Source organism: Diabrotica undecimpunctata, chromosome 6 (genome assembly GCF_040954645.1).
Source record: "Diabrotica undecimpunctata isolate CICGRU chromosome 6, icDiaUnde3, whole genome shotgun sequence".
In the NCBI taxonomy this organism is placed as follows: domain Eukaryota; kingdom Metazoa; phylum Arthropoda; class Insecta; order Coleoptera; family Chrysomelidae; genus Diabrotica; species Diabrotica undecimpunctata.
This window is the reverse complement of record NC_092808.1, coordinates 97,763,999-97,781,545: the sequence shown is the minus strand read 5'-3', so window position 1 is coordinate 97,781,545 and position 17,547 is coordinate 97,763,999. Positions and strand designations below refer to the sequence as shown.

General features: G+C 31.8%; 1 protein-coding gene across 1 annotated transcript in view; it reads left to right on the top strand.

Moving 5' to 3' along the window:
* The first annotated feature begins 5,218 nt into the window (after window positions 1-5,218).
* Window positions 5,219-17,547, top strand: part of LOC140442733 (putative glucosylceramidase 4) — a 78,367-nt gene continuing 66,038 nt past the window's right edge. Inside the window, exon 1 of the mRNA XM_072533714.1 lies at window positions 5,219-5,283. Within this exon, the coding sequence (XP_072389815.1) occupies window positions 5,235-5,283 (49 nt within the window). The 5' untranslated portion in view covers window positions 5,219-5,234. The remainder of the gene's footprint in view (window positions 5,284-17,547) is intronic.

Genomic DNA, 17,547 nt, shown 5'->3' with positions numbered 1-17,547 from the left:
GTATGATCTTCAATGGATGTACAGATTTGTGGGTGTGCAATTGTATAATCTTGTAGTTATCAAAATTTCTTTGATAAAGTTTTGCAATATCTGGCAAATTATTGTAAAGTCCAAAATTTTTTATGTTAAAATTAAATTAAGACACTTTTACACACACAGAAACACACAGAAAACACTTAAAGTGTTTTCTTTGTGTGGACTTTACAATAATTTGCCAGATATTGCAAAACTTTATCAAAGAAATTTTGATAACTACAAGATTATACAATTGCACACCCACAAATCTGTACATCCATTGAAGATCATACAATCTGTCTCCTCAAGAACTTCCCCGTTCACTGTTAAATAATTACAATAGTTGACCTGAGTTCTCCAATCAACAATCCAAGATAGTTTGAACCATGTTCTTTCAATCATCAATTAATAGTGTACCGGCATGTAAGTAATGTTTATTTATTGGTTTATTTATAATTCATTACAGTTTAATAGACTATTTTACCAATTTGTGGGTCTTACCTTGTCTGCTTAAACATTTTATTCATTTATAAAACCACAGACATGTAATATTGGCATAATTGCTGTAATTTATATAATTTATATCACCTACCTATGTTTTTATCTTTGTTTTTATCTTTATTAGACAACACCCTAATATGGGATTATTATTTTCAGCATTTTAACTTTGTATCGTGACCTGAAGATGCTTTGCATATTATAGAAAGCGAAACCGGTCGTCCGATTAGTTAAATTAAATTGATTGTGAGTAAGTCTAACTTATTATTTCTTTTACCTTTTGAAATGGACTCACACAAGCAACACATTCATGATTATTCTAACTCTCCTAATCAAAATATTTATATCCTTTCTAAATTACGTGTAAAAATTGTGTTATCAATAAAAGAAAAAAACTGCAGAAAACAAAAATATCTCTCTCTGATGATGAGTGGTCCAAATCCTTGTTCCTTGTAGACTGTATTATCTCCTCTCAACCGCTCCCTATGTAATCAGCAATCTTACAACAGATTGTTGCAAGTATATCGTCCTTAATGATCTCCTTCAAAAGCAACAATCATTCAAATTATGATAGCCTTTCTCCTCTCGATAAACTGAATCTCTCGTTGGCCCGAGTGAAAAATGACTCTTGGAATATCTTCTCTTTACGATAAACTGAATCTCTCGTTGGCCTGAACAGTGACTCTTGGAATATAAGTAGGAAAATATGACTTACAATATTTTGCTGCTTCAGCTTCTGTCAGATACCCTAACTCCACAAAAACTCACTAACATTCAACACTACTGCTTGCTACTTCTTGGGAACCACCAGAGAACAATCACTGTTCGTCTTACAGACTTGGAAAACCAACTGATTATCTTTTCTCTCTCCTCAATCTCGCTAAACTTTTTCCTACATACTTATCCCACCTTTTCCATCTCCGCCAATCAAAACTCGTCACAATTCCCCCATTTTTTCATTTCGATAACAAACAAATTTTTACCTATAATTATAAAATTTCCTAAAACTTATTTACAAATAATATTTTCTATAATCCTTAAAAACTAACAAAAACCTCTTTCTAAAATCTCTTCTATTTGTCTCTAATCACTGCATTAATGTATTTTGGAAAACCCGGTTCCATTGTCTTTAGATTTCACTTAAAATTATGCGGGTCACTCAAGTATAACAAAGAAATAATTTATGCAAAGCTTACATTTTGTTTAGTACAGGTAATCCAAGAATTTAATAACTTTCCTTCTTCGAAATGTTTGTTGGATATTATCCTACTTATCTGAATTATTTTAATGTTTTTGAACTTTGAAATATTTTTAAACAAACCAATATTTTTCTCGATTTTACATATCATAACAATATATATATAATTATAATTCTAAGGACACATTTACCTTTGTCGATGCTGTTAGGGGAATGCGGTTACCAAAAGATTATGTTTTGATTTCTTTGGATGTAGTTTCTTTATTTACAAACATTCCATTAAATATGGTCACGGACATTATAGAAACAAATTGGAACCTTATAAAAGACTACACGACATTATCTAAAGGTAATTTTTTACTAATTCTCAGGTTCATTTTTAATAACACTTATTTCAGTTTCAATGAAAAATTTTACTCCTAAATTTTTGGAACACCTATGAGTTCCCCGATTAGTCCCATCCTTGCTACTATTGTAACTGATCATCTCTTAGATAATGTGATCACACAATTACCTTTCGAATTACCATTTATATATAAATATGTCGATGACATCATATGTGCAGTTCCATTTTATCACATCAATACCACATTAAACATTTTTAATTCATTTAATGAACATATTCAGTTCACAATTGAAACCGAGACAGATCTTAGTATACCATTTTTAGACACAAAGGTAATAAGAACAAATGACAATATTCTGACATTGGATTGGTACCAAAAGCCAACAAACCACACCACTCGTCAAAAATATAATACAGTATTGGGTATGAAAAACAGGGTAATGTCCATTGTTGATGATAATTTGTTACAAAAAAATCTGGACATATTATACAAAATTTTTCGAAATAACGGCTATCCTAAACATATTTTAAAAAAACTCATTTACAGCAGTAATTTTTATGATGGTCCTGTCCTTGATTCTAACAATGAGTCAATCAAATACAAAAAACTCCCCTTTATTAACGGTCTAACCCAGTCTGTCGTATCCATATTTAAAGATGTTTCCAATATTAATATAGCTAAATACAATACCATAAATAGCAAACAACTTTTTTCTAAAATTAAAGACCCAGTACCAACCTCATATAGGAGTAATGTGGTATATGAAATACCGTGTCTAGTATGTAAAAAAAGCTACATTGGCCATACATCGCAGTGGCTAAAACAACGTATCACACAGCATAAAAGTGATTGCCGCTTAGGAAAAAATTCTTGCGCAGTTGTCGAGCACTACAGAAACACCGGTCATCTGTTAGACTACAACAATACTCGTATTTTGGCACAGACTGAAAATTACAAAAGTAGGTTATTTTTGGAGATGTACCACATTAACAAAAATAAACAAACTTTAAATTATAAAACAGACACGGGGCAATTAAGCAACATATATTGCAATATATTAAACAAAATTTAAAACTACACTCACCTTAATGATTAATCATACCAACTAGCCTTAATGATTAATTAAAGAAATACTATTCGTCTAATGTTTTCTTACATTGTTATTTTTTGCATTTTGAAATAATTTTTACTTGTTCCATCTTATTGATTGTAACGAACGTGCTCAAAGATATTTTAAATTTTAACATGCATTTTATTAAATGTACAGTGTCATCAACAATAATGTTATTTTAGTATTAATTTTATTTATGTGTATAATCTTTTAATTTCTGTAAGTATTGTAAATCTAAGTGTACGTCAGTGTTTTGAAATGTTTGTTTTTTACAGTTACTCCCGATGAAGCCATCAAATAAATGGCGAAATATTGAGCTTTAGAAAAAACAAAGATTTTTTATTTAATAGACCACATACCCGATATTTCCAACATATTTATAAATTGTTTTTTGGTCGAAATAATCACGTTAAATATATATATATATATATATATATATATATATATATATATATATATATATATATATATATATATTGATTTATAGTATCAGCAATCGGCCTGTAGGAAATAAAACTCTATTTGTTTTATGTCTCAATATTTCGTCATGATTTTGTGACTTCTTCAGGAGAAAACTGTAGATTTATTAGAATAATTATTATATTTAAACAAAATGATTATTTCAATACCTGCAACTATAAGGAGTAAAAATTTAAATTTTGTTAACATCTAGATAAATGACATTTTTGTTTGATTTTAATTTATTTAGGAGTTATGGTAACCGCAGTAATTTATAGAGTGAATTCTTATTGTACAATTGTTATAGAATAAGTTAAAATGAACAATTAATATGACAGTATTATCCATATTATAAGGTGGAAAGATGGAATTAATGGTAGAGTAATGAGAAAGAATCAGAAGCATGGTAAATTGATCTTAAATGTATTTAATGGTACGTAGTCAGTTATTGTAATACCGATATTTAGAAATAGAATAAAATTGTAGGTAGAGTTACTAGAAGATTACTGACTTTAACTTGTCGATTGCTCTGATATGTAAGCAACTACTTATTTTTTTAGAATAAACTAAGATAACTAAATTTATATAACAATAAAATACTGTAAACTTTGTTTTCAAAACTTCCACAAAATTTATTATATTATTTTTTCACTACAGCTGTTTTGGCAGAGTGCCTTTCTCAAGTATCTATTTTTGGATATTATGTTTACAATTTATAGTCTTTACAAAATAGGTTAAAGAGGAGGGAACTGTTTGTCACAAGTTGGTTATTCAGAATTATGTCTGTGTTTTTTAATTTGTTAATTTCCATAGATTGTAATAAAGATAGCTTAAGGCTTTGATTTTGGATATAAAGAATTTGGAATTCGTCATTAAAAGAATGATTATGGTCTAGAAGGTGAAATGCATATGTAGAATCTGTTTTCCCTATTATTAAAAGCCGTTTTATGTTCTGCCATACGCTTGTTAAAGGTTCTACCAGTTTGACCAATGTAAATTTTTGGGCAGTCGCCGCATTTAAGTTTGTATACATCACTGTGTAAGTGGTTTTTTTTACTCTTGTTGTTTTTAATATGTATATTTGTTGTTGTTTGTTCCAAAAACTGGTGTTATTCGTTTCTTTTTTATATGTTTAGCTATTTTTGTTGTTATTTTGCCTGTATATGTAACCGAGCAGAAGATACTGGGTTTTTCTCTGGTGGTGGAAATACTAATTTCAGGGCTTTCCTTTCTAGTTTTTGATTTAAAATTTTTTTAGAAAGGCTGTCTGCCGAAACAGCTGTAGTGAAAAAATAATATAATTAATTTTAAGGAAGTTTTGAAAACAAAGTTTTCAGTATTTTATTGTTAGAATAAAATGAATTTACACCCAGTAACGGTCGAATCCATCACTTATAACTAAATTTATTGTTAGAAAAAGTAAAAACTAATTTGCAAAACTCAACATAATTTTATTGAAATTAGTCAGGTTCGACACATGGTTAAGGTCTTGACAGATACGTAATATTTACTACTTAAATTACCTAAAACTGTTATCACCATATTTAACAGGCTTATAAATATAAGTAATTACCATGCTATAATAGATGTTAATAAGATCAGTACCATGTATATGAGTGTGAAGGTTTTGTTATTGTTTTACGTGCTAATAAGGGGTATGAATAAATATTATTTTGGAGACCTTTACAGTGTATTAAGAATTTATTTTTAGCGATTAAAAAATATATTTTAATAGTTTCTTACGCTGAATTTTGATTATTTTCAATGTTCGGTGTAATAATATATTTAAGTTTTTATATTATGTTAACCTTAGGTTGAAAAAGTGATGACTTTTGAGCTTACAAACATTTATAATAACTTTGAAATGTTTTATATCATACACTTGCATGCGGGCTCAGTGATATGCTGGTGAAAAAGCACTAATATCAAAAAAAACCTGAACCTGACCAATAGGAAACCAGATAGCATTTTTTTCTTAAAACCATTTTATTGTTTATTAACACTAAGAGCTGAAACTTATAAAAGATGATCTAAGTTTTATGATCCAACTAATAAATGGCATACACATTAAAAAAGTTAAAAGTTATAACCCGTTAAAATGATGGTTCTCGTAAAATACCGCCTCTAAAAAGTGGAGGGAGAACTGCCCACTGCAATATCTCAGCTTGTTTCCTGTTATGGTTCTGAAGCTATTTTCTTGTGGCATTTTAAAGTAATTACTATTTAAATGGGAATAAGCCACAATTAAAAGTTAAATTAAGTTTATTGACGTTTCAATGTCAATTTCGAAAATCGTTCTCAAAATACAAACATTAGTGATTATAAATACATATAAATATAAACTTACAAAATACAAATGTTTGTATTTTGAGAACGATTTCCGAAATGGAAATTGAAACGTCAATAAACGTAATTTAACCTTTTATTGTGGCTTATTCCCATTTAAATAGTAATTGTTTCCTGTTATTGGTCATACAAAGTTCTATTTTTTTTAAAGTATGCTATTTCACTAGCTTTTCATTGAAACTAGTTATAAATGTGTGAAATAAAAAATATCAAAGTTATTATAAATGTTTAGAAGCTAATAAGTCAGCCCTTTCAAACTCTTTTTAAATAACAAATTTAATAAAGATTTTTTAATAAACCGTTCTAATGAGACCTGGAATCGATTGCGATTTATAAAATAACTCTAAATTGACTGTTTAGACAAGCACAGTTGTTTAAATAATCGCTCTCCGGAATAAACAAATTGACTACTATTTGGTCGATCTGTTTGAAATTTGGGACATAGGAATAATTTATTAACCGGCACACATTTAAGTTAGTAGTTATATTACATATGTTTATCCAAAAAACAAACTTATTAACATAGTACTACAAAAATAAGTGTTTTTTATGATTATTTCGGTCAATTGTTTATATATTTTATTTCGGAAATATTCAATTCAAATTTTCAAAATAAAGAACTTTTTATGATCCACAATTTTTATTTCATACATTTTGCTCTAAAATGTATAATAAACTTTTTATAGACAAAAACTATGTTTTTCACTTTTTAAGATTGTTCAAAAAAAAACAAAACAAAATCATCACAACAATCACGTATGTCTTCACGCCTTTTTTATTAGCCGTCTCTTATATAGCTTTTAGAACCTTTAAATACATGTGTATAAGAGTTTTTCAGCTTTTTTTCTTCATCGTATGGGGTATACACATATCCTCTTGTGGTAGTTTATGGTAGTCACTAGTAAACAATAGTACAATAAATGTTTTAAGGCCTTGTTAACTCACAGCAAAATTTACGTTGTTATTTTATTTTGCATAAATTTTACTTTGTTCAATAAGTTAAAATGTATCATTAGAAAACGTGCATCAAAGAGTTCAATTACTAAACATTCTTTAATTTTTGCATGACTTTGTTGCTTTTTTGTGGTTTGAAGCTGTAGTGATCTTACTGTAAGTAAATATCTTTTCTCACGTTATGTTTTCCTCTCTCATTTTTTTAGGGTGATATTGATTGGTTCCAGTTTTTCTTTTTTTTTGTTAGAGTAATGTTTGCCTCTAATGTTGCTGCTTCTGAATTTCCATTTCTTCTTTCATTTTTCTTAGTATGAGAAAAAAATAACTCGAAAATTCTGGCAGTCACGAATAATTCATTCTTCTCATTTCCTCTAAATCGTTTTAATTTACATCTACCAAATCCGAGCGCTCATCATAATTGGGTAGTACAATTGCAATACTCACATCGTTAGTGTCTTTTTTTTAAGTTCAGTCTAAAAATGTTCATCTTCTACAATAGCAGTTAGTTCACAAATCGGTAAAAATTTCTTTGAACCCATTTCTAAAAAAATATTTTAAATATTTATTTCATATATTCCATGCCACTGTCCCAAATATGGGACTGCATTTATAAGTGAAAAACATTTACCTAAAATCTGGAAAATATAATATTGCTTGACGAATACGTAGAAATGAGTATATAAAACATGTTTTAATGAAAAGTTTTTATCTCGAAGTGTTTTGAGCACTGCGATATCAAAAAAAAGTTTTAACAAGACACTTTAAGGTTATAAGTTTCAACCTAAAGTTACCATAGTTGGTTTTAAAGATGGCGGAAATTTTATAAATTTTCATAGAAGAACAGATATTTTCTAATTATTCTAACGGCCATTTTTAACAAAAAAGCTGGAGATAATCAAATAATTATAATTGAAAACATGTCCTAAAAATAGGACATAGACATATAATGGGTTAAGATCTGATTACGGATTAATTCTTTAGATTAGATTAAGACATGCTCATACTAACTTAGTTTCATGATCGTAATAGCTTCTACTAATGGTTGTATTCTATTATATTTTAGATTTTTTTGGTTATTCGGACTGTTGTTCATTGTTCCCTCCAGTTTTCATTACCCTGTTGTAAGTCTCCTCGGAATATAGTTTTTTTTGTGCTATGGTTGCTTTTATAACTGTTTTTTCATCTATCATAGTTTACTGCAATAGATAGATAATAACTGTTTGTACTACTAAACAATTTTGTAATGTAGTTTTTAATATTAAATGATCTTAAAGGATACTCGAAGCTAGATTACTTTGCCCCTTCTTTGTTTTTTGGTCTCTTTTATCGTGTTTATTTGATCGTTTTTTGCGATGGTCATATACCCTTCTTCTTTTTGGTACTTCTTCTTCTCTTGGTGATGTGGTCGTATTGAGACGTTGGCCATCATCATATTTAAAATTTCCTGAAACCGTTCTCTATCGTCTGCTGCGCGAAATATTTTTTTTACCATGGACCACACCATATTATGGTCTGTCTCGGTGTATTACCACTGTCTCCTTAAGGAGAAGTAAATGGTGTATATCCACAAAGCCACATGGCAATCACCAGACGGTCAAACAAAAAACCAAATTGACCATGTACTAATTGATAGTCGACATTTCTCGAAAGTACTAGATGTAAGAGCATGTAGAGGGCTAGATTCTGACCACTACCTTGTAAGAACAAAACTCAGGGCTCGTATATCAAACGATAAGAACGGCCAGAGCACAAAACCTACGAAATATAATACTGATGTATCTAAAATCTGAAGACGCTAGGGATAACTACAGAAAAATTTTAATTGAAGAGCTGACAAGAATTAACGTAAATGTAAGTATAGAAGAACACTGGACCAAATGTAAGGAAGCTATCCATACAGCGGCTAAAGGCTTTTTAAAACCTCACCAGGCTAAAATAAATAAAGATTGGTTTGACGAAGAATGTAGATCCATTAACCAACAGAAAAATGAAGCATATAAGAGAATTCAGCAGCGCAGAACGAGATCAAACCTGAAAGGCTATGAAAATCTTAGACAAAAAGGAAAAAGGACGTTTAGAACAAAAAAGAAAGAGCCATACGATAACGCTCTAAACAAGATTGTTAATCACCGCAAGAAAAAAAGACTCCCGATAATTCTACTCGAAGATAAACAGCTGTAGAAAATAATTCAAACCCAGAATAACAGCATGTAAAGACAAAGATGGTTCCAAAATTAGTGACAAAGAACAGATACTAAACAGGTGGGCGAATCATTTTGAAGAACTGCTTAGCGACAGTCTTGAAGAAGATTAAATAGAAATTACTTTACCTGAAATAAATAAAAACGCTCAAGAGCCGCCTCCCATCGAAGAAGAAAATAGAGAAGCCATTTCAAAACTTCTTCTTCTTCTTTACGTGTCATCTCCGCGACGGAGGTTGGCAATCATCATGGCTATTCTGATCTTAGATGCTGCTGCTCTGAATAGTTCAATTGATGTGCATCCGTACCATTCCCTCAAGTTACGCAACCATGAGATTCTTCTTCTTCCTACACTTCTCTTGCCCTGGATTTTCCCTTGTATAATCAATTGAAGTAGGTTGTATCTCTCAGTACGCATAACATGCCCAAGGTATTGCAGCTTTCGTGTCTTGATGGTTTCCAATACTTCCATTCTTTTGTTGATTCTTCTCATGACTTCGTTATTTGTTACATGCTCGGTCCATGATATCTTCAGGATTCTTTTATACACCCACATTTCAAATGCTTCCAACTTTTTAGCAATCGACGCGTTAGGTGTCCATGCTTCTATCCCATAAAGCAGAGTCGAGAAAATATAGCACCTTGCCAGCCTAACTCTCAAGTCCAATTTTAGTTCTCTTGTACAAAGTACCTTTCTCATTTTATATGAGAACTTTCTCAAAGTTTGTACGTGCTTTCTCTATTCGAACTTTGATTTCTTTGGAGTAATCGTTTGTGTGATTAATTATTGTGCCAAGATAGTGGTAGTTTTCAACTTGTTCTAAAGCCCTATCGATAATTGTCAGGCTTTCATCATTATTTTGGGTTTTTGATATCCTCATAAATTTGGTTTTCTTGGTGTTTATTAATAATCCATATTCCTCTCCATACTCAACTATCTTGTTCATTAGCTTTTGGAGGTCTCGGAGGTTGTCTGCTATTATGATAGTATCGTTCGCATATCTAATGTTGTTAATTGGTGTTCCATTGACCTTGATTCCTGCTGTTTCTCCCTCAAGAGCTCTTTTCATAATTTCTTCAGAGTATGCATTGAATAGTAGTGGTGACAATACACACCCCTGTCGCACTCCTCTTTTAACTTTGAACTCTTCTGATGTGTGTTCATTAATGCGTACGTGTGCCTGCTGTTTATAATATAGATTTGTTATAATTTGAAGGTCATTGTGTTGTATTTGTTTTGCGTTGAGAATGTCCATTAGCTCTTTGTGGCGGACTTTGTCGAAAGCTTTGTTGTAGTCTATGAAACAGACGTACATATCTTGATTCACATCCAAGCATCTCTGGATTAGTACGTTAAATGCAAATAGAGCTTCACCGGTACCTACGCCATTACGGAATCCAAATTGAGTTTCTTCAGTATCCATATCAAGTGTTTTGTAAATGCGTTTAAAATTTCAAAACTGAAAAATAACAAAGCCCCCGGTTTGGACAATCTTTCTGCCGAACTCTTCAAAAATGATGGTGACACCCTTTTTAAACATATGCATAAATTAGTAACCGAAATCTGGCAACGGAAGGAAACGCCCGCGTACTGGAAATTAGGTGTAATGCACCCTCTTCACAAAAAGGGAGATATGATGGTGTGTGATAATTATAGAGGCATCACCCTACTTAACGTGGCATATAAAGTATTGTCCAACGTATTGTAAAGAAGATTGATCCCCTGTGCTGAACAAATAGTTGGGAACTACCAGTGCTTTTCGGACCCAATAAATCAACAATGGATCAAATATTCACAGTAAGGCAGAATCTTGAGAAAACGCTTGAGTTCGGAGTCGACATTCACCACATATTCGTGGATTTCAAAGCCGCATACGACTTAGTCAATAGACAAAAATTTCTACAGGCTATGGTGGAATTTCAAATGCCGCTTAATCTTGTTCAACTAACGAAACTTACTCATAGGCGTAGAGAGTGTAGTCAGAATCCAAAACGACTTTTCAAGACCCTTCCATTGTAAAAATGACCTGAGACGGAGATGGACTGTCGTGTCTGTTATTTAACCTTGCACTAGAAAAAGTAATCTGAGAGTTCCATATTAATATGAATGGCACGATCTTTAATAAACCTGTACAAGTGGTCGGATATGCAGATGACATAGACATTATTGTTAGGTCCACAGAATCTCTGATCGAAGCATCTTCGACACCTTCGTCTACCTGGGCTCGCTGATGACCAAAAACAACAATGTCAGCGAAGAAATTAAAAGAAGAATAGTGCCAATAACTGCTGTTAGGGCTTGAGGAAACAGATAGCCCCAAAACTACCCAGAAAAATTAAAGTTACCATATATAAACCACTAATAAGGCTATTGTTAACATACGGACCAGAAACGTGGTCACTTACACAGAATGACCAAAAATTGTTTAAAGATTTCGAGACAAAAATTCTAAGGAAAATATATGGAGGAGTCCAAGAACAGGGTTTGTGGCGTAGGCGCTACAACTTTGAGTTATACAGAAGTTTTAGGGAACCTGACGTTGTAACATGTGTTAAATTAGCACGCCTTCGATGAATAAGACACGTAATTAGGTGAGATAAAGATGCAACGATCAGAAAAATTTTCGACCGAAGAGGACCAGTGGAAAGACGAGCCAAAGGAAGACCAAAACTTAGGTATCAAGATAACATTGAGGATGATCTAAAATCCATCGGAGTTAAAGCATGGAGAAGAGTTTCCAGATACAGGGGTGAATGGAAGATTGTTCTAAAGAAGGCTTTGGCTCATAACGAGCTATAATGCCACTGATGATAATGATATTTGAATTGACTCATTTCTATTGCCTTGTAAATGTAGAACGAGATTTTTTTAGGTGTACCACGAACTGATATTCCTTTTGCATTAGATCATTTAAATTCATTTTTAACTTTAATGAGGTAAAAAGTTATATTTTATTCTGCTACACTGGGTACACGTATACACTGAACTTCAAATATCGTAACGATTTAAAATGCGCAGCGACTTACCATTATCACACCTAAACTGCCGTCACGAAGAATGAAATTACCAAGACGTACATGACTGCAGCTTCCACTACTGCAGATTTTACATTGATTAATTTTAAATCTCTGCTTTTATATTCCTCATTTAATTTTCTAGTTGGTTATACAAGGTGGATATGCTATCCTTCGTGATCGGCTATCCCATATGTTTCCACTTGCGTTTTCAATGGCTTGGAATAACATGCCAAAACATGGGTTTTGACCTTGCATGTTGATTTAAAATATCTTTGATAAATTATATTCAACTATTACACTCAGCTTACTTAAAAATTCGTTTCGTCACAGTAAAGTTTATTTTATCTAACGCTTCCCTTAGTATATTTTGTGTTCTTATATCTTCATATACTGAATATATGCTTCTTGACTAACAGTAATTTCGTTTTTAATAACACTGGTCAACATGCATTTTGTGACAGGGAGTTTTTTGGTTATTCCAATTTGTTTTGGCATTCTAAAATCAAAATTAAAAACAATATGTGTTTATCGCCCACCACTCTTAAGTAAACAGCAATTTAACTTGAATATAGGTCGATATGTGACATATCAGTATTGGGCCGTGTCGCCACTGCTATGTATATTGTCTCCGCAGCGACAAATATCTCAGGTTTAATATATTGTCTAATTCTATTATATGGAAGATAATTGCATCATATGCAATTCTAAGATATGAGAGTTCATTCAATTTTATACATTATTAGGTATTGATCGACGTATAAAGTTAGTATATTTCCTATTGTCGTGCCGTGAAACTTATTTGCGTGTTTGTGTTCTACAGTTGTTTTGTTTATTTTGTATAGATATACTGTGATTTATTGTGAATCACCAATAAAGACAATGCCTAGACAATATGTAAATCAGGCTAACAGTTTTTATTTTGTGCGTGGGAAACTAACCTTCAAATCGCAAAAATGAACTCTCACCCACTTGTATGTAGAGCCTACAAACTTTATTTCGTAGATAAAGTATTAGATTAAGATAAATCATGGGCCCCTCATATACATTTGTATTATATTATTAACCGCTTGGTAAAAAAAAAACGCTAGGTAAAAAAATGTCGAATGCGCTTTGTAGTACCAATGATATATTGCAAACAACAGATATATTGTTACTTTTGTCTCTCCAAGATTCAGAGCAAAAAAGAAAAGTGCATACTGTGCAATATCTCAATTTAATATTGTTCTGAAGCTATTTTCTTGTGGCATGTTAAAGTAGTTACTATTTAAATGAAAATAAGCCACAGTTAAAGGTTAAAGCGTTTATTGATGTTTCAATTTCCACTTCGGAAATCGTTCTCAAAATACAAACATTAGTAAATTAAACAAATTTTGTTTTTTTTTTCTTCCAGGGACAAATCCACATTGTTGTTGAGGGAACTGTAGTAGAAGTATTGATTTTAATCTCTTGTTAATTATAGTTAGCAGAACTTTACTTGCGTGGGAGATCAGGGCTATAGTGCGGTAGTTATTAAAGTCAGTTGGTGAGCCTTTCTTATAGATGGGTATGAAAGTGTAAGCTCACTTCACCAATCATCTGGCCATTGTCCTGTGTTCTAGATTTCATTACACAGTTTGAACATTACTTCAATTCCTATGCCTTCCATTTTTTTAAGTTCTTCCGCCGTGATTCCGTCTTCTCCTTTAGATTTTCCAGTTTTTAATTTTTTTATTGTGGTTTCTATTTCCAATTTTAAAATATGTGGTTCCTTTTTGTTATTTATTTTTTCTGGATTCACGTCTTCATGGTCACTATGAAACAACATTTCACAATATTGTTTCCATGTCGCTGCTATGCCCTCTGGATTGGTGATGATCATTCCCAAGTTATCTTTAATTATCTGCATTTGCGGTTTAAACTCTTATGTTAAGTATTTTACTTTGGCAAACAGTTCTCTAGATTATTGACCGTCGGCGTGTTCTTGTAGTTATTTGCATATTCTACTTGATGATTTTATGCGTCTGTTTACATTTGGTATCTTGTTTTCAGTTTCTGTTGGATTCCAAGCATTGTTTCTAACTTTTCTTCGTTCTTTTACTAGGTTCAGTGTCTCGTCAGTCATCCAGTGTTTTTTGACGTGACAACGTCTTAAATTAGGTTGTGGCTCGGAGTCACTCATGAAAAAGTGTAACGCCCGCTCACGTCTGTTACGATGAGTCACCGAACGATAGAGAGGCCCGCCGGACCGGCGAATGCCTTGCGTCTCTCTCCCACTCAAACATGATCGGTCCGCTGGTGCGATGCTATTTCTCCTATCATCGTCCTATCCTCAACAAAATCACTCAAATAAGAATTAGTTAAGTTTAAGTTTACATGTACAATGTTTTAGTAAACAAAATATATTTCTATAGTTAAAATTTGTGCAATTCTTATTTTCATTCAATTCCTTGTTCCTATTGTGCAATTTAATAATATTCATATCAATAAATATTCTACCGAGAAAAAGACGTTGTCACGTAAAATCTTCGCCCGTAAAACCGACTTAACAGGCAACCGATTTTTCTTTTCTTAGGGTTTCTTTGGGGTTTGTAATATTTATTGCGTCTATTATCCACGACTTTTTATATTCCCATGTTTGATTGGGATCGCCAGTAATGTTTGGTGTGTTACTATGCCTTAGTGTTTTTTTATATTTTCCAGGCTCTTTAGGTATATATTTAATTGTTTTACTTGTTTCGGATTTTTACGAAATTTGATACGCAATTCGGATTGTAACAGTTTATGGCCTGTTCCGCAATCAGCCGCTGGTTTTGTCCTTACGTTGACTACTGAACTTTTTCATCGTTTGCTGACAAGAATATAATCTATTTGGTTTTGTATCTTCCCCCGGTGAAGTCCAAGTTAATAGTCTTCGCGGATGATTCCTTTTTATAGGAGAGTCTGAAATCATCAAAAGGCATCTTAGTCCAGAACTCCGCCTGACTGGCTTTAGTGCAGGATTTGTTCTTCGTACTCCCGGCGATAGTTGCCAAGGTATTTTAAAAGACGCCTCGAAACACTACCTCCATTACCCACAGAGTGTCAGCAAGGAGGCTCTGTCTTTCCCTGTTTACCCTTTTTTGACCCCCAAAACTAGCTTTTTAGAGGAACTCCCATCGCTCCTAATACGGCATCACTCCCAGCCGGGCATTTCCTTCTTATTCACAGTCTGTAAACATTTAAACCTCTCGTTATCAATAATTAAACTAAAGATTCAAAGTCTAAACACTTTACAAAAACTTGATAAAGTAAAACCAACTAGAGAATTTAAAAACGTCAACTTTTTTGACAAATAACCCGAGACGGACGTTAAAATCTTTAATGCGAAACAATAATTTTAGCATTTACTAATTTATTTAATAAAATAAACCTAAAGTAAAACAAAATTAGTATGACTGAATAGGTATGTTCAAGAACTTTCCAACGAGATATTATTTTCCATAAGGTCACATTTAAAATTATCGATCACAGTGACTCTGTAAAGTCAACTATAACTATAACGCCATTTGTTAAGACTAGTTGAGAAGCCTAAGTCGGTTTATTTTTCTCTTCAAATTTGACTGCTATACGTATAACCGTTCAAAAGATATGAGGGGAGGAAACTGTTGGCTAGAACTGTATATCTGAGATTTATTTAATGTACAAAAAATTTCAAACAGTAAAATAATTATTTCTTTTACAAATTTCTGCTGCTATGGTAAATTTTCAGTATACAAAATGATGTATGTATTATTAAATTCCACAAAAACAAAATCAGGAAACCGCAAAATAATTTAAATTCACCTTTAATTATTTTATGAAATAATTAAAAGCTCTCTTTTTTAAACTAACCAAACCGACCAACACCTAAAATAATCTAAATATTTAACAGAATTATAAACGACTAAATGCTCGAAATTAACCACAAACAGTAAACAAAGCATCGAGATTTAATGTTACGTAAAGCTTTCATTCCCGTACAACCTGAAAAGTAAACCGCAAGATATCAGAGTATTGAAAACATCTATAATTACTTTACATTATTGCCACGACATACAAACAACTCTGTTACAGGTGAATTATATTTAGAATTATGTCTAGTAAAACATACATACTTTATAAAAAACTTAATAATACTCGTAATACAGTAAAAAACTTTTTAATAATTTAAACTGGAGTAGGTAGATCAAAACGAAAATCGCAACTATGATATATTTTTTAACCTAACAATCAAAATATAATTAACTATACACAGCCAATATTATAGAACCTGTTCAGCAAAAAATAATGAAATGTGCTTGTGCTATAATTCTAAATAAAAAGAAATTGATATTTACCGATACTTTACGACTTACAGAAAAGGGAGAAAATAAAGAAATATCGAAAGTGAAACCTTCCAACCGTGGTATTGAAATCAAGTTTGAAAGGACAACCGTCCAACCGATAAAACTTTACATTTAATTATTGGCTAAAAGGGAAATTCAAAGCAATCGAAAAATGTTTCTACTTAGATGTAAAACTAAAAGTTTTCTTAAACGCAGGTAAATGCACGTCAATTTGGAACGTTTTTGTTCTATTCACGAAAAAAACCTTAAATTTACTCATAGGAGAGATGACTATCTCATTAAAAGCTTTAGACTAGGAACTAGAAAAACGGGAATCAAAATTAATCGAATTAATACCAGTTTATATTTTAAACACATTTAAAGCAACGTCTACCCAATATAGTGAACGTATTTTTTGTAAAATTCACGATAGAAATATCAAAAAAACTAATGTGCTATCGTTAAATCAAAAAAAAATAATACTAACAACAGTAAAATGCAGGACACTTGTTAAGACAATTTAACAATAGTAGACATTCCCAGTGACGTACAAAATGTTTAAAGTTTAGAAGATAGTTTGGCAGTTTCCATCTACAATAAAAATGATACTCCAACATCAGAAATTATTTGCTCAATGGAGAGTTCCATTTCTAACTTAAGTACAGGATGATATTATAACTCTTTGATTTTTGAAAATAGTTGTTTGCTTTTCATGGTATTATACAGTATAGCCCAAAATAAACAGTACTGAACTTGTAATTATTTTATTGTTTTAAAAAATACATATTATTGTCACTTTGTAGGATGTTCTGAATGAGCTCCTCCTCTCTAAAGACAGACTTCATACCGATATTTCAGATTTCTCATAATGTTATGGAATAAAGGTTATCTCAAGTCCGCGAAAAAGGCTTTATCGGCATCCTTTAACTCATTGATGGTTTGTGGTGCCCGTTTAAAAACGGCAGTTTTATCCATGCCCCAAATGTATGCGTCTGGAGATGTTAAGTCTGGAGGGTAGGATAGGGGAAGTCAGTAAATCGTGAAATGATTTTGTTTGGAAAATGTCCCTAAAGAAATA